The sequence below is a fragment of the Fundulus heteroclitus genome, chromosome 8 (genome assembly GCF_011125445.2).
Source record: "Fundulus heteroclitus isolate FHET01 chromosome 8, MU-UCD_Fhet_4.1, whole genome shotgun sequence".
Lineage (NCBI taxonomy): Eukaryota > Metazoa > Chordata > Actinopteri > Cyprinodontiformes > Fundulidae > Fundulus > Fundulus heteroclitus.
Genome location: NC_046368.1, coordinates 19,254,159 through 19,274,069, shown reverse-complemented (window position 1 = coordinate 19,274,069; position 19,911 = coordinate 19,254,159). Strand labels below are relative to the sequence as shown.

Genomic DNA, 19,911 nt, shown 5'->3' with positions numbered 1-19,911 from the left:
TCCATCCTCTTTGAATTTTTTTTATGTTTTTATTTATTTTAGAACCAAAAATAGAAGTAAAATGATAGTTCTTCAAAAATGACAACAAATCTCCCATAATAGATATATAAGTACAAATAATAAGTTGTCTTTTTCATAAGGTCATGCAACGCTTGTGGCTCTAAACAAATTTTATTAAGATGTGGATTGTGAAGGTTGCTTATTTTCTCTCTCAGGAGCCATACATTTCACCCGGCTCTGCTTGTATTGATGAGAATATTCATCAGGCAAAGTAGGTCATCCCTGAAGCTGCCTGTGAGTGTACATATCAGGTTTTAAATGTTCAGGATCAGCACATGTTCACAATATCAGATAACTAACTTTGTACTTGCGGGGGACAACATCTAAAAATAGTCCAACACCCCGAGACCGCCGGCTCTGCCTGAAGTCTCCCTCAAGTCCTACATCATGGGTCTATATCCTCTCCGGCGCGGCCATGAAATGGGTACGTACTGTCTGTTTGTTTGGCTGGAAATCCCCCCCTTGCAGATGAGACAAGTGTTTTTAATTATTGCAGTTTTATCACCTATGGTTCAGCTGTGAGGTAGCTTGTCATCTAATTGTGGCTTAATGGCTGTAACAAACCCTCTGCTGCTGCATGGTTCACATTTTATCGAGCGTCAGCTTTCATTTCCATAAATTAAACTGGATTATAATATTCAGATTTTTTCCTCTTTTGTTACGTGGCAGATTCGAGACACAGTGTGTAGTTTATGTTGTCCTTATATAATCATTCTTCAAACCTGCAACGTGCATACACTGAATCAGGAGAAGAAGACATTTAAATCGCTCTCAGGTGTTGCCGGCTTCATTGTCTGCCGGTTTGTTTTAAACTAAATAGAAAATGTCAGACATGAAGTGTTGTTTGTCGTGTCGCACAAATACAACACTGCAAAAACATGTCTAAAAATAAGTAAAGTTTTCTTGAAATGAGTGTATTTGTCCTTGATTGGAGCAGCAAGTTTAAATGATCTGCCAATGGAATAAGATTGTTGCACTTAAAGTAGGAACAACTCATCTCTATCATCTTATTTCAAGAGTATTTTATCTAATTATCTTATTTTAGGTGTAAAAATACTCATTTCATTGGCATATCATCTTATTTACCTGTTCAATTTAAGGACAAATACATTAATTTCAAGAATTTTTTATTTATTTTTAATTCGGTTTTTGTAGTGAAGCGTCTACATGAAGGCTTCCTCCAGCTTTTTGCTCCCTGCACAAGTGGTGAATAATTCAGATCTTGCAGAATATTGTAAGCCGCATTTGATGTGATGCACTTGCAATCTTAGAGAAGTTTGCAAATGTTCGGAGGACCGGATGTTTTCTCACATCAGTCTTTCATATTGGCCGTCCGCACGCAGCAGCTGAGGCGTGTGTTTCACAACAAGCGTCCGGGGCTGCAGCGCTCGGGCAGGGTGTCCTTTATGGGGCTGAAATGTGACAAATGCGGATCAGGAGTGAAGATGAGCTGGTATTTTTCCAGTAACTCTGCTGCCAGTTTCCATCTTATATATCAGTGAGAATGTTTTGAAACCAACGCCCCCGCAGATGCTTCACATCCACCCCCACATAAATGTGACCAACTCCCCAAAGGAACAGCACAGACGCTTAATAAAAGGGATTTTTAAAAGCAGGATGCTGAGATTGACATATCATTTAAACCGTGTGTAGTTGATAAGAATCCAAGCACCTGTGAATGTTAGAAACTGCTTTTTGTGATCTTATTGTTAAATGGGACACCAAGAAATCAGTGCTTTTTAAAAGCCAGGTGGAACGTTTCATAATCAGTACGGCAACAACAGCAGCATCCCAGAGAGGGGAAGTAAGTCTCTGAAACGTCACAACGAGTTCATTCCCCTGTATAACTGTACGGAGGAATAGTTAACCACTTTATGGTTAATTTTAGGATATTTACTTGAACAAATTTCAAAGTGCTTTATTGGGATTCCCATTAACAGACCAAAGCCCAGTTCTGCATAATTAAAGGGGTGAAAGAGTTTGAATTAAAATCTGCCCCCATCTGCGTGGCAGATAGCTCAAGGGTCGGATTAAAAGTGTGAGTGGAAAAACATCAAGTAGCGTGCAAAGGTTTGAGGTCTGAACTTAGACTGGGCCATTCTAACACATCAAAAGACTTTGATGTGAACCGCTCCATTGTTGCTCGGCCTGCATGTTAAGTGTTAATACTGTATTTCAATCTGGAAAAACTCACACAGAGAGAAATGACAATTAGAAGGATTTTATTGATACAATAACTTAAGTCTTTGGCGCTCAGACCTCGGCAGGAACATTAATGCTGAATTATACTTTAATATGCATAAGTAGATGTATGAGAGCAGGGATGTTCCCCCCAAGCCTGAAATTGATGGTAGTTTAGTCCAAAGAGTTGGTTGTGAGATGATCTGCTTGAGTTATTATTAGAGTAATTCAGAGACTGAGGAGCTGAACGTGCTTCATTCAGAGAACCAGAAGATAGATGTCCAGCTTGATTAAACGCAGATTGCGTGTACTGTCCATGATGAGCAAGTATGAAGCGACGGTGGAGAGGAAAAACTCCCCTTTGGGGAGAAACCTCTGGCAAAACCGGGCCCAACATGGAGGTCTTCTGCTGGACCAATAACGAGGTGATAGGGAGTGCTGAAGACTGAAGGGAGAAAACACTCTGATGGGTTGAGGATGGAGGAACGTCATGGAGTTTAGATGAACTCAGCTTCAGTGGTGGAGAAGGGGCTGGAGGTGGGTTGAATCGGGCATCTGATTCGAAATCCGACATCATACGATGCTGTTTGCGCTTGCTGGTTAGCAGGCTGAGATGTGGATTTGAAGTTGCCTTTAAGATGAACACGAGAAGCTGATTGGCTACATGGAGGTGTGGTTCAAAGCTGATTGGCTCGCATCAGAAGCGGATCAGCCTCTGATTAGATGGAGGTAGGCGATGAGTTTCTTCAATTGAACTTCTGCTTTAGCTTCATATTATTCAAATTTTAGGTCTTCAGCTGCCACTAAAAGGTTTTCTTCCTGTGTTGCTCTGTATCTTGCTCCATCTATCTTCCCATTCAAAGCTGAGTTTACTGTAACTGCTTAACCAACGCATCCCCTCGGCATTATGCTGCCTACACCGTGTTTCACCCTGGGGGATCCATGTCTTCGGTTTGATGTGCAGTTTTCTGTTTTTACCACACATGGTGATTTTCGTGTGAGTCAAACAGTTTGGTTTTGCCCTTTTCTCCACATGGCTTATCACACACTGTAAACACAACTTCTAATGGCAATGGTGCCGGCAATAGTTGTCTCACCTTAGCTGTGAGGCACCCAAGATGCCTCCCCCGATAATGTCAGGGTAAACATGATCTAAAAAAAAAAAACAGCAGTGAGGTAGAATTATTTAGGTTTTTACATCATATTTATCGTTCCCTTTGACAAATCTCATAAATCATCACTGAGATTTTATTTTAGCTTAGCTCACCAGGTGCAAACCTGTAGGTGCAGCTTCCCCTTGGTCCACAGCCCCCCCACATGTGTTTTGCTGTCCAGGGTTTACACAGCCTCTCACCCAGTGACAGCTGGGTGACGATCAAGACCATCACCCAAAACCATTGAATATTTCAGAATGAGATGCACTTTTATTTTATTTTTATTTAAACTGTTTGATCGGTCTCTCAATTTTAGTTCAAATGTGCTAAAATGTGGATAGGTGTGAATAAATGTAGAGTCGAGCTTGACTCTAAAAAGTGCGGTGTGTAATCTGTGTGATTGCTGCCAAACAGCAGCAGGCACTTTTATCAACAAGTAATAGCAGAAGGAAGGCTTTGCTTTGATGAGGTGCACATAGAGACTCTTGACGATCCCTGAAATAAACCCAGGGATGTCTGAACACATCCCTCTGAATGGCAGCTAGAGGGAGACAGGGGGCTTTTCTCTGATTCCGTAAGTTTCATCAAAGATGTGCACCAAGTTTTAACAATGATTGTGTTTTTTTTTTTTTTTTTACTTTTCAGGTACTGAATCCCAGAATCCAAAGAACGAGTTACCCCAAAAGATAGAGACTTCAGTAATCCATGCATCCATCCAGGACTCCTGACGTTCCGGTCTCACTGCTGGGATCATCTCGTTCAAAGACCTCTTCATGACAGACTTACAGGAGTCCCAATGGATCCGTCGCTACTTTGTGCACATGACCCTCAGCGGTCTGGAGAACTTCTCACAGATGATATAAATGGAGTCCTGTTGCATGGACGAGAGACGGAGTCAGAGCTGCCCAACCAAGCTGAACATAACACAATAAACATTTCCACGGAGGAGAAACTAGCAAACAGCGATATATTCGACTGTTCAGCGTGCAGCGTGTCTTTTTGCTTAGAGTCTCCACCGAAGGCTGCGTACAGGGGACCATCAGAACCGGGGAATGAAGCGTCGTCTCCTTTGCCTGAGCTCTGCAATGACTTTATTCCAGCCCCATCCAGTGCAACAGAGCCAGACGTAGAACCAGAGACATCCCCTGTGTACTGTCTGAAAAACAAAATTGCTACGATTGAATCCGACTATTTAGACATTGTTGAGGCTCCAGCACCTCTGTCGGACCTTTATATTTTCGAAAGCGACACACGGGAGTTCATCCTCACCCACACAGCAGATCCTCAGCTTACATGTCCTGAATACCAGCCAAAATCCCAGTTGGGAGTAGGAAAGGCAGACCAAGAACGCGATGCACATGTCCCTATGTGTTATTCAGACGGCATCGAGACACGGTGTCAAAGTGGCTTTAGAGAGGAACGAGCAACAGAGAACAACGTGTCAGAGGCGAGCCAACGTGAAGAGTTACGAGCAAGTGCTGCAGATGCCTGGGAGGCGGGGTGGGTGTCGGGAAAGGATGTGAGACCAGGAACGGCGGAGGTCATGGCTATGACCCTTCAGCGGCAGCACAGCCACAGCCCCGCAGAGCTCTGGCTGGACGCGTGCCAGTATCTGACAGGTGAGGAGGCGGAAGATAAGGAGGTCTTGGATCGTCGGCCTTTAAGCGACTCCTTAAAAGAATCAGATGGCGACCCCGGCGACAGTAGGAGCACTGGCAGGTCACCTGTCAAGAGGTGGTCATCGGTAGACAGCTGGGCCAGCGCACTCTCAGACTGGACCGGGATTATAGAAGATCCGCCGGAAGACTTCACGGCCGCCTTCGCAGAGATAGGGGCTGAGATAAATGCTTTAACACAAGCACTACAGGAGGTGACCACTCACTTGGAGCCAGAGAGGCTGCAGCGAGATCCAAGGCCGACGGCGTTGGGGGAAAAGCGGCGGACTATGGGCGTGCAGGATCAGCCTCTAAAGACTCCAGACATCCCAGAGAGATCATCCCCGTCTGAACAGAGCTGTCTTTCTTTGTGCCTTGAAGCCCCAAGACCTACACTTTGCAACAGAGGAGGCTCCCAGGGTGTCAAATCTCTACATGAATGCAAAGAACTAGAGCCGGAGGAGCTCCAGAGCAGCCAGGAAGGGTCCTCTCCCTGCTTTGCTCTGCCAAATGTATCAGCGGGTTTGCCCTCGGTCAGAGAAGACCCCGATTCAGATCTGATTGAGGCGACACTCGATGCTGGAACTGTGTCTTCGGGTTGCGTAGACCTCCCCCAGCTCGATAGGTATTTAATGTCCTTTCCGCAACATGCATTTTCTAGCGATGAAGACCCTCCAATAGAGCTGAAAATAACAGAAGATGTGGATTTGAGCGTCCAACGGGAGCTGGTGCTTGAGGAGGTAAGATGGCTTTGTCGTTTTTGATTTGTGGCATTGTAAAGTTAAGACAGATGTATGCCTAGTTTGGTGAGAAAAAAAAAAACAACAGCTTGGATTGATCTGTGCCTGTGGGGGTCACGCGTGCATACGTGCAGAGCATCCCTCTGATGTGAAAGAGCGTTAAAGATGCTGGAAAGATTCAACCTTTACGCCAGAGGGAAGAGCGAACGGCTTTACGGAGTTGGCCAACGAACAAACCTGTCGCGCATTTTTGGAAACAAGGCAAGCATGTTAAGAGACATTCCCGCTCCTGTCCTTGTGATTGCTGCCATGCTTCCAAGCCCCGTCAGTCACGAAAACAACCCCCCCGCCTCACGCGAGGTTGAAGCCGCTTGGGATTTGAACCTTTAGCTCGCATTATTTGGATTAACCCTTTTGGCTTCCAGCTCAAAAAACCCGACGGCGGAGCGGCTCTGCGGGATCAGAGGAGCCTGAGAAGAAGACCTCAGACAGAGAGAAATGGCATCTAATAATAGCTGACAGTTCATTGATAATAGCATGCATCTGTGGTGTGTCAGGGTGGAGGGGTGAGAGGAGAGCACAGCTGAGAAGTGAAACACGACTCTGCCCGCTTCCAGCTGTCCTTTACGCCCCTTAAACGCACACGTTCGAACCACCTCGCAGTCAAAAAACACAAGATCAGGAGGCTCGAAGGTCCTGGGCAGGAGAGGACCGATCTTTGTTCAGTCACAGCAAACAGCATGTCTGAGCGACGGCTGTAAAGTGGAGGGCATGAGCTGTACACACGGCTGCATGTGGAAGAAAAGGGTTTGGTAAATTTTTACTTTGAGGCTCGATAGAAAGGTGAGTGTTTACCAGGAAACCTGTACAGGCAATTACTTGTCTGTGTTTTCTTTTTTTTTTTTTTACAAGCGCATTTTTGCAACATTATCATTTCTGTCAAGCTTTTTTGTCTCGGACAATGTGGGTCACAGAAGTAGCGGCATGTAAAGTAATATTACCCCTTAAACTTTTTCCTGCTTTTTTCCACATCAAACCAAAAACTTATTTGTATTTTATTGCTGTTGTATTTATGTTCAGACCAACACAAAGCGGTGCGTAACTGTGAAGATGAAGCCAAAGTTTACGTTTTTCCAAGATGTTTTCTATCTGAAAAGTGTGGATTGATTTGTGTTTAGCTGCCTTGAGCAAAGTCATGATGTCATCCGTTAGCGTTAGGTCTGGACTTTGACTGGGCCATTCTGACACACGGCTAGGCTTTGACCTGAACCATTCCACTCTAGCTTTATATTTACATATTTATATTTAGAGCTTGGTCTGAAGTCTCTTGGAGCCTCTAATAGATTTTCCTCTTGAATTGCCCTATAATTAGCTCCACCAATGTCCTTAGTTTTAATGAAACAAACATGAAGGTAATGCTCTTTAAATCCAGGGGCACCAGGTATATTCTCTGCTGCACGATTTTCTAGTGGTACAAGTAAACCAGAGCACATATCTCTGGTTCTGGCATACCTTCACTGGCTTCCTGTTTGGTTTCAAATCCACTTTAAAATCCTTTTTATTAGTTTTTAGTCTCTTAATGGTCTTGCCCCTTCTTATTTGTCTGAGCAGATTTACCCTTACATGTCATTGCGTGCTCTTAGATCGGCTGATCAGGTGCTTTTGAACGTCCTAAAGTCTTCTATAAATCCAGTGGAGACAGAGCCTTTGCAATTTTGGCTCCTAAAACGTGGAATGAGCTGCCACTGGAGGTCAGACAGGCTTTAATTCTTACAGTTTTTAAAAACTCAATAAAAACTAACGATTTTTCTCCTTGCCTCCTAACCCTCATGGATGTAAACAGCATTAGTCCTCTGCCATATGTTGTGCTTTGAATATAGACCAAACAAATTCTGTTTTGGTATTTTTTTCCAGAGCACCATCCTCCACATATGTGCAGTGTCCCTCTACATGGTTAGTTGCAAACCCCAATAAAGGCCAGAACAATTGTTCTGTGAAAATATTGTGACTCTCTGCAGCTCCTCCAGAGTTACCACGGGCTTCTTGGCTGCTTCTCCCATTAATGCTCATCTTGTGTTGCCTATCAATTTAGGGGGCAAGCCATGTCTTGGCGCCTTTGCTGCTGTAGCATCCTCTTCATTTTATTAACAAACACTCCTTTAATCCTCTCCGCTACTTTATCCCTGACCTTGGTCGTCAGAGATTAAATTATTCACAGATCTACTTTATTCACAAGTTATGTAACTTCTTATGGGAATGGATGCACTGGATTTTTTTTAAGTGTGGCCATGTAAGATTTTCCGTTTCCTTCTTGATTATTTACTGTTTTTATTGGTCTGTCATGGAAAAAAAAACCTTTATAAAATACACAGCAATTGTGAAGAGTTCAATATCTATGAACAATTTTGCAAGGCGATATACGTTCAAATAAATTGCTTGACATAGATTTGTTGAGTATCTATAAACTAAGACGACCTGTCTTGTCATTTGTCTATTTTATCTTCAGGCTTCTGGAGAAGACCTCTGCAAACTCTCCGATGTATGCACGTTCCCCCCACAGGGGTCTGTGATCGAGGCGCAGATTGATGGAAACGAGGGTCAAACAGATCTCAGCATCTTCTCTGCACATGTTCATAAAAATTTAAACGAGCCTGGTGTGGACACACAATCCGACCCGCATGTCAACTTCAACACTTCTTCAGACTCAGTTGGAGAGAGCCAGGTGGAGTCAGGTAGTCCTGAGCTTATTATGTGCGTAGCTCCTCTCAGTGGGGACTCTGCCCTCGTGTGTCGGACGAGCAGCGGCTTGGAAGGGGATCAAACTCGCGCCAAAACCTGCCTGAGCGACAGCACCGGTTGTGGTCATGCTGGAGACTGCACTTCCTTTCCGACCCTGGGTGGAATTACCGGCAAACGATTTCCAGAGGGTCACGAGGAGCTGATTCATTCAATAAACACTGCTGAGAAATTCTCTCCGGATGAGACCGCGTGGCCTTTCCTCTCTGGGGAGATTAACGATCTCAGCCGAGATCTAGCGAGGTTCGCCGGTTTCCCCGGAGATCGTCTGTTCATATCAGAGAAGCGTCGTGTTGCATGCATCACTTTAGGTTCGAATGATCCATTCATCCCCTGGATATCAGAACCCAGTTTCGCAGCTGCCACATCTGAACAGGTTCAGCTTAAAATGCCTCACAAAACCTCCAAGAATCCTTCAGACGGCAAAACACGCTCCAAAAAGGAGAAAGCAGCTGGTCACCATCATGGCGCACAGGCTCCCAAAAAACAAGAGAGTGCGTCTCAGCACGTTTCAAACCAGAAGACCTGGAAACAGCAGGAAAACCACCCCGCAGCTATTGAAAGCCGTGTTATTGAGAACAGCGAAGACGGGCTTGAAGCCAAGGAGGCTAAACTTGTGATGGAGACCGTTGTGGGAACTGGCAAGACGCATGGCAAGAAGAAAAAGAAACACGGTCACAAAGCAACGGTCAAACAGGAAGCAGGAGCTGCAGTTGATCTGGAGCATGGAGCCAAGCCAAAATCTGCGAAAGGAAAGGCTGAGATGTTCGAGGCCAAACTCGGGGTTAAAGGCGGGAAAGCTCAGCGGGACGTGAGCCAGTCGGCTGTTGCTGAAACAAAGACCCAGCAGCCGGAGGACAGGTCGCCTCAGGCAGATCTGCATCTCTCTGATCAGAAAGAGCTCACGAACGACGACGTTATTAAAAAGCGACGCGTGTCGGGGGACAAGTTTGGAAAGATTCTCAATGCTTTGGAGTGCAAACTATCAAACGCAGACGTTTCATTAAAAGCAAAAGGAGAGGAGGCCCAGACCGAGATCACAGCTGCTCAGAAGAAAGCGTACAGCGAGGTGGTCAAACAGAAGATCCCTCCAAAGGAAGGTGAGGGTGCTTGTCGAGCGCTGTGAGAAGAGAGCGCCCGACCTTTGACATGCTATAAAATTTGTGATGGAGATGTCTCGATGTCTTGCAGATCCCAAGGTGTTGGAGCCCATCCAGGCCGTGTCGGTGAGCGGAGACCCTCAGAGCCTGTGTCTTTGGTGTCAGTTTGCTGGAGTCCACTCGCACTACGCCGTGACCTGGAGCCGAGACGGCACACCGCTGGCTCACACTAACAGAAGGTATTTAATGACATTTGACATGACCAAATCGTCAAATCTGCCTTTTTTCTACACTGTCGCAAAAACATTTCGTGCACATACTGATCTGCCTTGAATGTTGGAGAAAAGCATTGTCATAGGTTCTCAATGCCTGTGCTCTAATATAACCACTTCTGTAGTATTTGAAGCTGCACCTTTAGCGTTATCCTGCTGGAAGGTTAATCCCCATCCCAGTCTCAACTCACATGCAGCCTCTTAACAGATTTCCTTCCAGTGTTGTCCTGTCTTTGGCTTCATCCATCTGCCTATCCGCTAAGACCATGTATCAATCATGTATCCTTCCACTTTGCAACTATGGTCTACTTTCTGCTTGTCTGTCGCATGAAATACCGTTCAAAAGTGCTGAGCTTTGGCTTCGTATTGGCACAAAATGTAATGAATACTTTTGCTCTGCACTGTATCTATTCCAGCTTCTTGTCCACTCTCCATTCCAGTGCGTAGAGTTACATTTCCTTAAAATGATCCTTGACCTTTTTAGTACGGTGGTGCAAACGGCTCTGGTTCAGAAACGGTCACTGATCGCATGGATTAGCATTCAGTTAGCATTCAGTTAGCATTCAGTTAGCATAGCTGAAAACCTGCTGGAAAGAAATAAGAATAAGAGTCTCAATGTGATGTTTTGCGTTGACAGGAGTACGTACATGGTAAATCCACCCACAATAATGTGTTTAAGTTGCTTTTTTCTTGAATTTAGGTAGCTTTTTTTTTTTTGAGAAAATTAGCACATAATGTCAAAATGTATAAAAAACGTTAAAATTATTTTAAAAAAAATCCTTCTGATCTACTCCAGCTTGTAAAAAACATCTTGTTTCTTACTTCAGCAGGCTAGGACACCTTGCATACAAATGACACATTGATAGGTTGTTTTTTCTGTCACCAGTTTGCTTAAGTAATGAGAGGTTTGTGTCTCTGAAGTGCAGGAGATGAGAGCAGAGTGTCATTAATCATCACCAATGCGTCCCACAAAGACCTGGGCAAATACACGTGTCAGCTCAGTTGCTCCCATGGTTCAGTCTACCTGGACTACGTGCTCACTTATGAAGGTAAACGACTATCTAAGGTGCAAAATGTCTGATCGAAGGAGTTCACATGCAAACAAGCTCATGGACCTCTTTCTATTTTCAATGCGGTTTAGTTCTCAGTGAGATTGTCATACCTGCATCTCCACTGATCATTTCATGTGAGTACTGATCAAAAGCGCTTATAAATAAAATAAAAAGTTTATCAGTTTAAATACTGGGAGCAAAAAAAATAAACAAGTGTCTCTTCTTCTTTCAGCTATGCCTGAAGAGCTGTGCAGTGAAGAGGAGGACGCCCACTGTTCAAGGCTCTTGTTCAAAGAGGATTTTCTGTCGGATCAGTACTTCGGAGAGAACCACCCCATCAGCATCCTAACGGAGAAGGTCCACTTTGGCGAGGGGATGCATCGGCGGGCTTTCCGCACTAAGCTGAAGGCGGGTCAGATCCCCCTGCTAGTACCGGGACACTCCTGCGTGCTCAAGGTGCACAACGCTATCAGCTATGGGACCAAGAACGACGACCTCCTTCAGAAGAACTTCAATTTGGCTGTAGAGGTAAGGAGGTAAACTAGCTTTATTGTAGCGCTGGTAAAGAAATGCAACATACGTTACTGTCATATCATAAGAACAGAACTGGGTAATTGCCTGTAGTTAGAGATCTTACAAGAAAGTAATACACACTTAAAAAGCAGTGCTCTGCATCAAAAACTTTAGTTTTTTTATTTTTGTTGTTCTTAATCCACTTTGTAACTAATGTGGCTGTTTGTAGAATACCTTTAACCTACTTGCTGATGTCTTAAGATGTTGCCTTAATATTTTAACAGCACATTCTTTCCTTATGATGCCATCTATTTTGTGAAGTGCACCAGTCTCTCTTGCAACAATAACACAAAACAAAAACAAACACACAGCATAACTGCCACGTTTGTACATCACAGGTAGTGTTTAGAGCTGGTTGGTGTTCTCACACTGATATGCTTCACTGTTTCCCACATGTAACAATGGTGATTATGGCCACAACTGTCTCCAAGTCTCCATAGGTCTCCAAATATTAAGGATTTTTGCCTCTGAGTGCATTTGCAAACTGTAACCTTGTTCTCTCGTTGTTTCTTTCGTAATGGCTTCTTCCACTCTGAGTGGCCGTTCAGCCCATGTCGGTACAGGACTTGTTTTACTTTGGATAAGGACGCCATCCAGATCAACTTCTGGTCTTTTGCTTTTGTTTTGGGGGTTGGTATATTTCACACCAAAATCTGTTTATCTCAGAGCCTTTCTTCTCCCTGAAAGGCGTGATGGCCGGACATCCAGATGAATGTCCAGGATTTGGTACCATCAGGCGTTTGGAAATCGTACCCAAGGATGAACTCAATAGACTTTTAGAGGTCCACCATTATTAGCTTCCTGATATCTTGCCTGTTTTCTTTTGCCGTTTCTATGAGGTCACACAGGCAAACAGCGTGTTTGAGGTGTCGCCGCCTTCACAGGTGTGCCACCATTTGACTAAAACATTTTTGATCAACCTAAGTTTGGAAATCCCAGGAATCATGACCTAGGCTATCCTAAACTGTAAAGGTGTGGTAATACTAGTGTGTGTACCCTGCTGAACAAATAATTTCATTACAGAAAGTTGTGGGTTCAACTCCAGCTTCCTCGTCCCTCCCACATGTCAATGTGCCCTTGGGCAAAGCATTTATTTTCAAGTTGCTTACCAATCTACATTTGAATGAAGGGGAAAAAAAAAAAAAAAAAAAAAAAAACAATCTACATTTGAATGTAGCTTTAGAACCAGGGTCTGCAAGCTATGGCTCCGGAGCCCGAAATGGCTCTTTGGACCATCCACAATGGCTCTTAATGACCAACTATTGTTTTTAAATAGAGATATAGTAACAAATGTAGTTTTTTCATACAATAATTGTGATAAAAGTCCACAACAGAATCAGTAATACGTTTTTAGAATTATATTTCTTGCACTATGTGCTTTTAAAAAAAAATAAAAATCAGCTCTATACCCTCAGCAGGATTCTTGAGGGGGCATGGGAGTTTGCCCAACCAGTCTACATGTGCTTTGTGGATCTGGAGAAGGCATTCGACCGTGTCCCACGAGGGATCCTGTGGGGGGAACTCCGGGAGTATGGAGTACCGGACCCTTTAATAAGGGCTGTCAGGTCTCTGTACAACCGGTGTCAGAGTCTGGTCCGCATTGCCAGCAGTAAGTCGGACTCGTTTCCGGTGAGAGTTGGACTCCGCCAAGGTTGCCCTTTGTCACCGATTCTGTTCATAACTTTTATGGACAGAATTTCTAGGCGCAGCCAAGGTGTTGAGGGGATCCGTTTTGGTGGCCTTAGGATTGCGTCTCTGCTATTTGCTGATGACGTAGTCCTACTGGCTTCATCAGGGAGTGATCTACAGCTCTCACTGGAGCGGTTCGCAGCCGAGTGCGAAGCGGCCGGGATGAAAATCAGTGCCTCCAAATCCGAGACCATGGTCTTGAACCGGAAAAGGGTAGAGTGCCTTCTCCGGGTTAGGGAGAATGTCCTGCCCCTAGTGGAGGAATTCAAGTATCTTGGGGTCTTGTTCACGAATGAGGGGAAGATGGAGCGGGAGATCGACAGGCGGATTGGAGCGGCGTCTGCTGTGAAGCGGGCGCTGTACCGATCCGTTGTGGTGAAGAGAGAGCTGAGCCAAAAGGCGAAGCTCTCGATTTACCGGTCGATCTACGTTCCTACCCTCATCTATGGTCACGAGCTTTGGGTCGTGACCGAAAGAACGAGATCCCGGATACAAGCGGCTGAAATGAGTTTTCTCCGTAGTGTGTCTGGGCTCTCCCTTAGAGATAGGGTGAGGAGCTCAGTCATCCGGGGAGGACTCAGAGTAGAGCCGCTGCTCCTCCACGTCGAGAGGAGCCAGTTGAGGTGGCTCGGGCATCTGGTCAGGATGCCTCCTGGACGCCTCCCTGGTGAGGTGTTCCGGGCACGTCCCACCTGGAGGAGTCACAGGGGAAGACCCAGGACACGCTGGAGGGACTATGTCTCCCGGCTGGCCTGGGAACGCCTTGGGATTCCTCCTGAGGAGCTGGCCCAAGTGGCCGGGGAGAGGGACGTCTGGGCCTCCCTACTGAAGCTGCTACCCCCGCGACCCAACCCCAGATAAGCGGAAGAAGACGGATGGACTGACGGACGAAAAATCAATCTTGGAGGGAAACGTATTTTTCCTCTTTTTACAAATAATTTTCTTCTTTTTCTTTATTTTAAAAACCTAAAACAATAAATAAAATAGTGGTTCTTTGATTTTTTATTTTTTTTTGTAGATATTTTCAAAGATTCTGTAATACTGTATTCATGGTTCTAAACAAGTTTTTGTTTTTATTTTATTTTACCTGGACTGATGGCAATACTGGTTCGTAAATGTTGCAGACCCCTGCTTCAGAGTAAAAACACTTGAAGTGGTGACAACGGCTAGAAAATAGATATAACCTTCATTTACTACCTCGGCCATATACGCAGATATGTGGGTCAAACTAAATGTAAAAGACTTATTTTTTTCAACAATGATAAAAGACATTCTTAACAAATTGAATAATAAGTTTAAACTTGGTACTAGAAAAGCAACTTAATTAAATAGGCAGATAAATGCCTGGTAATGTAAAGGTAAAATAATAATAACAAACTAAAAATGTGGAAATATTAGTACCACAATAAAACATGTCAAGTAATCCAAGGGTGTCTATACACTGCAGCTAAATCCAATATTAAATGTTTTCATAAAATACATAAAAGTAAAATATTTTTTTAATCTGCTACAGATAAAATTGTCTATATAATACATTCTTAAAATTATTAATTTGCTTGTTTAAATAGGCTTCCTCTTAGTTTCGGCTTTAATTTCCTTAATTTTTTACTTTATTATCAATATTCATTTTTAATCCTCATATTTTCGCGCTTGCTTGATTCATGTTTCTCTCTTTATTTTGAGTCGGTGGACATTGTTACATGTTACCTAAACCTTCGACTGCCTTTATGGGTGGAGGTGTTACAGTGTTGGTCGTTTCTCCTGCAGGAGTGTCAGGTCCAGAACACGGCGAGGGAGTACATCAAGGCTTACACGTCAGCGGCTCGGTCTGTCGAAGCCTTCGGAGACGTCCCAGAGTGAGCGACAGGTTTACCCGTCTGTAGCCGCCCCTTAGCATCCATACTCTGAGTGGACTAACATTGCCCTGTTCGATCTCCTCCGCCAGGATCATTCCCATCTACCTGGTCCACCGTCCGTCCAACGACATCCCCTACGCAACGCTAGAAGAGGAGCTTATTGGAGACTTTGTCAAGTATTCGGTGAAGGACGGCAAAGAGATCAACGTGATGAGACGGGACTCGGAGGCAGGGCAGAAATGCTGCGCTTTCCAGCACTGGGTCTACCACAATACGGAGGGCAATCTGCTGGTTACTGACATGCAAGGTCAGTAATCCCTGCAAAGAACTCTGTCGTAAATCATGAGGTGTGAGTGCTGAAGTCTGTCTCATTTATCCTCAGGAGTGGGCATGAAGCTTACTGATGTGGGGATAGCAACCTGTAAGAAAGGGTGAGCATTTCCTTTTCCTTAAAATGTGTGTTTTCCTCTTCTAAATAGCTTAAGCTGCTGACTCAACTGCAGTGGTGGTTCTTGACCGAATTTAGCAGGGGGGCAAGGGTGGGGCCTAAGTTTTTTCACGAGAGCACAGATCAAAAAACTAAGGAGGTAAATATTTCATAATTTAATATATTAAGTAAGCCAAAGAGACAACTGTGGCTCTGGAACTGCAGGGTGCAGATCCCTGATCCTGTCTCAATATGGCTGGAGCTAAACGTGACACAGCTTAATTTTTTAATCAGTGTTAGAGTAAAACTGTAAACGTAAAAAAAATACAATTGATCCAAGTCACCAATGAGTCACAGTACCTTTGTCAGCATATATCATCGTAAGAAATGTAATATCATGTCTTTAGTACAGGGGCCATAACAGGGGTCAGGACAAGTTCTACAGGGGCACTGGCCCCTGTTGGCCCCCGTCTGGAACCGCCCCTGCTCAACTGGATTTGTTTTTGCAGGTACAAGGGATTCAAAGGAAACTGTGCCACCTCCTTCATCGACCAGTTCAAAGCGTTGCACCAGTGCAACAAGTTCTGTGAGATCCTGGGACTCAAATCCCTCCAGCCCAAACCCAAAAAGTTCTCAGCCGCTCCAAAGCCCAAACCCCCTCCTTCTGCTGTCCCTAAGAAGAAGCCATTTGGGCCAACAGTGAAGAACAAGTCGTAACATCCGCAGGACATTGGGCTGAAGGTCTCTTCGCCTTCTTTGGACCTCATACGGCAAAGCTTGCGGGGGAGAAACCGGTTTGGCGTTGCGAGACGTCTGACCACAAAAGAGACGATTTACCCTAAAAGAACAGATTGTGATACAGTCAGAGACTGTTTTTTTTTATCAGAACTGTTGAGAAGAGCCATTGTATTTATTTTTGTGACACTTTCTATGTGTATCCTAGTGTTTTGGACGCTCAACTCTTTGAAAACCTGTGATATATTTAGATGATACTTAATTAGTGATAAACTGTCATGTCTTAGACCGCTTGGCTGGCTTCGGATTATTTTCTTTACAAACGGTTTATATATATATATATATATATTTTTCATTTTGTCCTCTAACTTTGATTTATGGATTCAAAACCTTTTTATTTTAGCAGACGGTATGAGTGGGAGCTTTTTCTTTCTTTGACATGTCCAGTGGCGAAGCTGATTTGATTGACTTCTTACTTTAGTGAAACTTGGACTAAAAACTAAGAATCTTCTTCTGCGCACATATTAGGTTTCATGAGCGTTATGCGTTTGATAAGGTTTATGAAGTGTGTGTTTATGATTTGTGCTTAAATTGGTTTAGTCCTTTCTACTTGTAAGATCAGTTTGAAATGGTCAGTCTGACTTTAGAAGATGGGTAGGCTTGAGATTGTCAGCGTATGGGGTAAAAAAAAAAAAAAGCTCTGTACAAAATGATATAAAATCAGCATTTATCTGTTGAGTATTTCTACTATTTATAGTGGGACATAAAAACTGTACACACATTTTTGTGATGAAAGAAATGGGCCCATATTGGATCATTTTAAAGCATTTTCCAAGTTTATAGTGACATGTATCCTGAACAGTTCAAATGAAAAACCAAAGATAAAATCATCCTTTTTTGGAGAACCATTTAGGTATTTAATCCCACCAACCGTTTAACAACAAAAATAAAGGTCAGTTGTCCCAGTAGCGAGCAAAAAGGTGTCTTTGTAGAAAGATACAGGATGAAAATAGGAGCAGAAGGCTGCAAAGATGCCGACAGTAACGCTGAAGGTTGTGCAGGTCAAAATCTCCAAAGGTGTTTCATGTGTGTGCACACTTATGCAACCAGGCTTTTTCAAGTTTTATGTTACATTTTTAATATAACTCATTATTTCTCTGATGGGTTTTAATAGGTTCTATGCATCTATTGGGTTTTGTATTTAGGTTTCAAATCTTGCATCATGTTTTTATTTATTTACTTAATAACTTCTTTTGAATTTAGACAAAAGCCCAGCAGGGGTCAGACGTCGCAAATTAGCGTAGGCTATAAATGTTATAGTTTATGGTATTTGTTAAAACTTAACACCTGTTCTATTGCAAATAATTCAATTCACATTTAAAATCCCATGCAAATTTTCAGACTTACTGAACTGGTTGTTGTTCAGTTGAATTGTTCTGGATATATGCCAATTAAAGGTGAGAAAATTTATAAAAATGTTTTTTAACCTTAGTTTTAACTGGGGTGTGTAGGCTTTAGGAGCCTCTGCATGTGTTTGACCCTTTTCTGACTCGAGCAAAGCTGCAGACGTGTGCATTCAACACTCTGTTGCTGCTCTCAAATACTTCCCGAATGCCTTTTCTGACCCTGTTTCAGTCTGCTTTTGCCATAATAGCATGATTAGGATAAATTAGAGTCAATCTGCGCTTAAACAACCTTCCGCCATTGTGAACGAGTTTATACAGCTGAGAAAATGTGAACATTGTGCATTACTTGCTGCTCAGAAAAAAGCTTTGAACATCCATTTTATTTTATTATCTGGAATCACAACCGCAAAATAGAACATTAAATGAAACAAAGATTTTATTATCTATTTAAATAATTAATTGATTTATAAACGATTACATAATCGGTGAATAAATTATTAAATAAATACTGCTTACATGTCAAAAAAACATATATCCCTAAGAAAAATCCGAACAAAAACATTAAAATTCAGGCTTTACATACAAAAATAACAATGAAATAAATAAATAAGAACCAGGGTCACTTAAAAGGTTTCAACCCAAATTAAGTCTATCTCCATCCCCGCTCCTGCGGGGTACCGTGGCCCATGCTGTCGCCACCTCTGACACATGCGTGTTCCTTCGTCCGCCACAGCTGGAAGAATGGAAAGCACAGAGGCTGCAGAACATTTAGGACGCAATAAATCAGCTCCACAAACCCCAACGTGAAGGGAAGGCACTGAGGTCCTTTCCGCACTGTAGCTATTTAGTGTGATAATGGCGTTTGATAGAGAGGAAACAAACACCATTGTCACACTCCATAGCTCTGGAGGACAAGCTTTGCTGCAGGTGTGCAGATGGAGAGCGGTCAGAGGGGTGGGGGTGAGGGGGGGATGGAAAGGAGACCCTGGAGGAACAAAAGGAAAGAATGGCAGTTTAATCTGTGGACTACATGAAGAGCAGCAGAGGAGGATCTGGCACACGGAAGCCCTTTGTGCAAATCATGTGGGTCCTAAACCTAAGAAAGTGGGGTAAAAACACGGATAACGACAGAGGAAACAAGTGTCTACTTTTAGCAGGCTTATCCAAAGTGTCCAAAGTCCAGCCGGGTGTCTCCTGTTTACTGATTGTGGGGATGGCTGCAGCTGTGTGAGCCTGTGGAGGTGTGCGGGAGAGAGGGGGGGCTGATCCGAGAGGGGGAATAGGTTTGCTAAAATGTAAATGTTATAATAATAGATGGTCCAGAAAGATTTCGCACGTGCCTCAAGATTTACTGACTACAGCAAAATCCAGAACGATCTGTCACTTCTGTCTTTAATTATAATCTCCTGTTGAATTTGATGAAACCTCCAAATAAACACATTAGTCTAAAACAGTATTAAAGTGCAAACCTACCTTGTGTTTGAATGGCCTCTCCTCTCCAGACAGATCCATGCCTGTGCTGCCGAGGCTCTCCTGCCGCCCTCTGCTCTCCGCTCCTTGTATCTTTGTAAATTTAAGTCCAGTGGAGCTGCTGGATTCACGGGGGGTACTACGTGGTGCATTTGGGTTAGGAGCCGTCCCGTCCAAGTCTTTATGTAGACAGAGCAGAGTTTGGACAAACAGCCAGTTGCACATTAGTGATAAGCTACGGGGGAAGTATTGATCGACCCTGACCAGAGGGTGAAGGATGGAGAGGAGGAGGGGGGGACCAGAAAGCTGCCTGAGTTTCCACCACGAGCTGAACTTAACACATTGACCCAAGCGACGGGTTGGTAAAGGTCCCTAAAGAAGATGAAACATGCACACTGATACTTGCGACTATCAAGGTGCTGAAAGGCAGAGCTGGGCTAGTATAACATAGGAGGTGAACAGGAAGAAGCCCAAAAACGCAGTGCCCTGCCATTCTTTTCCACAATTTGTCTCGTCGCAACGACAAGCTATTGTCATTGGAAATGTGTGCCGGAGACGGAGACGACGTTGTGCAAAATCGTGACATGTGAGGTGAAGGATAAATGGTAACCATGTTTACGATCCGAAACGCTGTAGCCTGCCCCTGTGTTCAGCTCCCTTTACTCAGACCCACCGAAATAACATCCACGGCAACCAATCGTCTTTCAAAAGACTCCCGATCAGACGACAGAATCCATCTTTGTGT

General features: G+C 43.8%; 1 protein-coding gene and 1 long non-coding RNA gene across 2 annotated transcripts; one reads left to right on the top strand and one right to left on the bottom strand.

Moving 5' to 3' along the window:
* Positions 1-391: 391 nt before the first annotated feature.
* alpk2 (alpha-kinase 2) lies at positions 392-17,029 on the top strand. The gene is made up of 11 exons (XM_021319710.2): positions 392-484; positions 4,041-5,790; positions 8,297-9,686; positions 9,778-9,925; positions 10,880-11,007; positions 11,100-11,144; positions 11,243-11,538; positions 15,040-15,128; positions 15,218-15,435; positions 15,511-15,559; positions 16,065-17,029. Exons 2-11 carry the CDS (start codon positions 4,192-4,194, stop codon positions 16,270-16,272), a joined length of 4,170 nt encoding a protein of 1,389 aa, XP_021175385.2. The 5' UTR covers positions 392-484; positions 4,041-4,191; the 3' UTR covers positions 16,273-17,029.
* On the bottom strand, positions 16,437-19,613 carry LOC105930643. Its single transcript, XR_001166458.3, has 2 exons — positions 19,170-19,613; positions 16,437-18,681 (listed from the first exon to the last, which is right to left on the bottom strand). It is a non-coding gene; the product is annotated as an uncharacterized LOC105930643 (long non-coding RNA).
* Between the last annotated feature and the right edge of the window lie 298 nt (positions 19,614-19,911).

What these genes read in the sequence shown, in the direction of transcription:
- alpk2 (XM_021319710.2), top strand. Translation starts at nt 4,192, where the DNA reads ATGGATCCGTCGCTACTTTGTGCACATGACCCTCAGCGGTCTGGAGAA. An exon ending in GAAGATCCCTCCAAAGGAAG is followed by an intron (nt 9,687 to 9,777) that starts GTGAGGGTGCTT and finishes GATGTCTTGCAG; the next exon opens with ATCCCAAGGTGTTGGAGCCC. An exon ending in CTACGTGCTCACTTATGAAG is followed by an intron (nt 11,008 to 11,099) that starts GTAAACGACTAT and finishes AATGCGGTTTAG; the next exon opens with TTCTCAGTGAGATTGTCATA.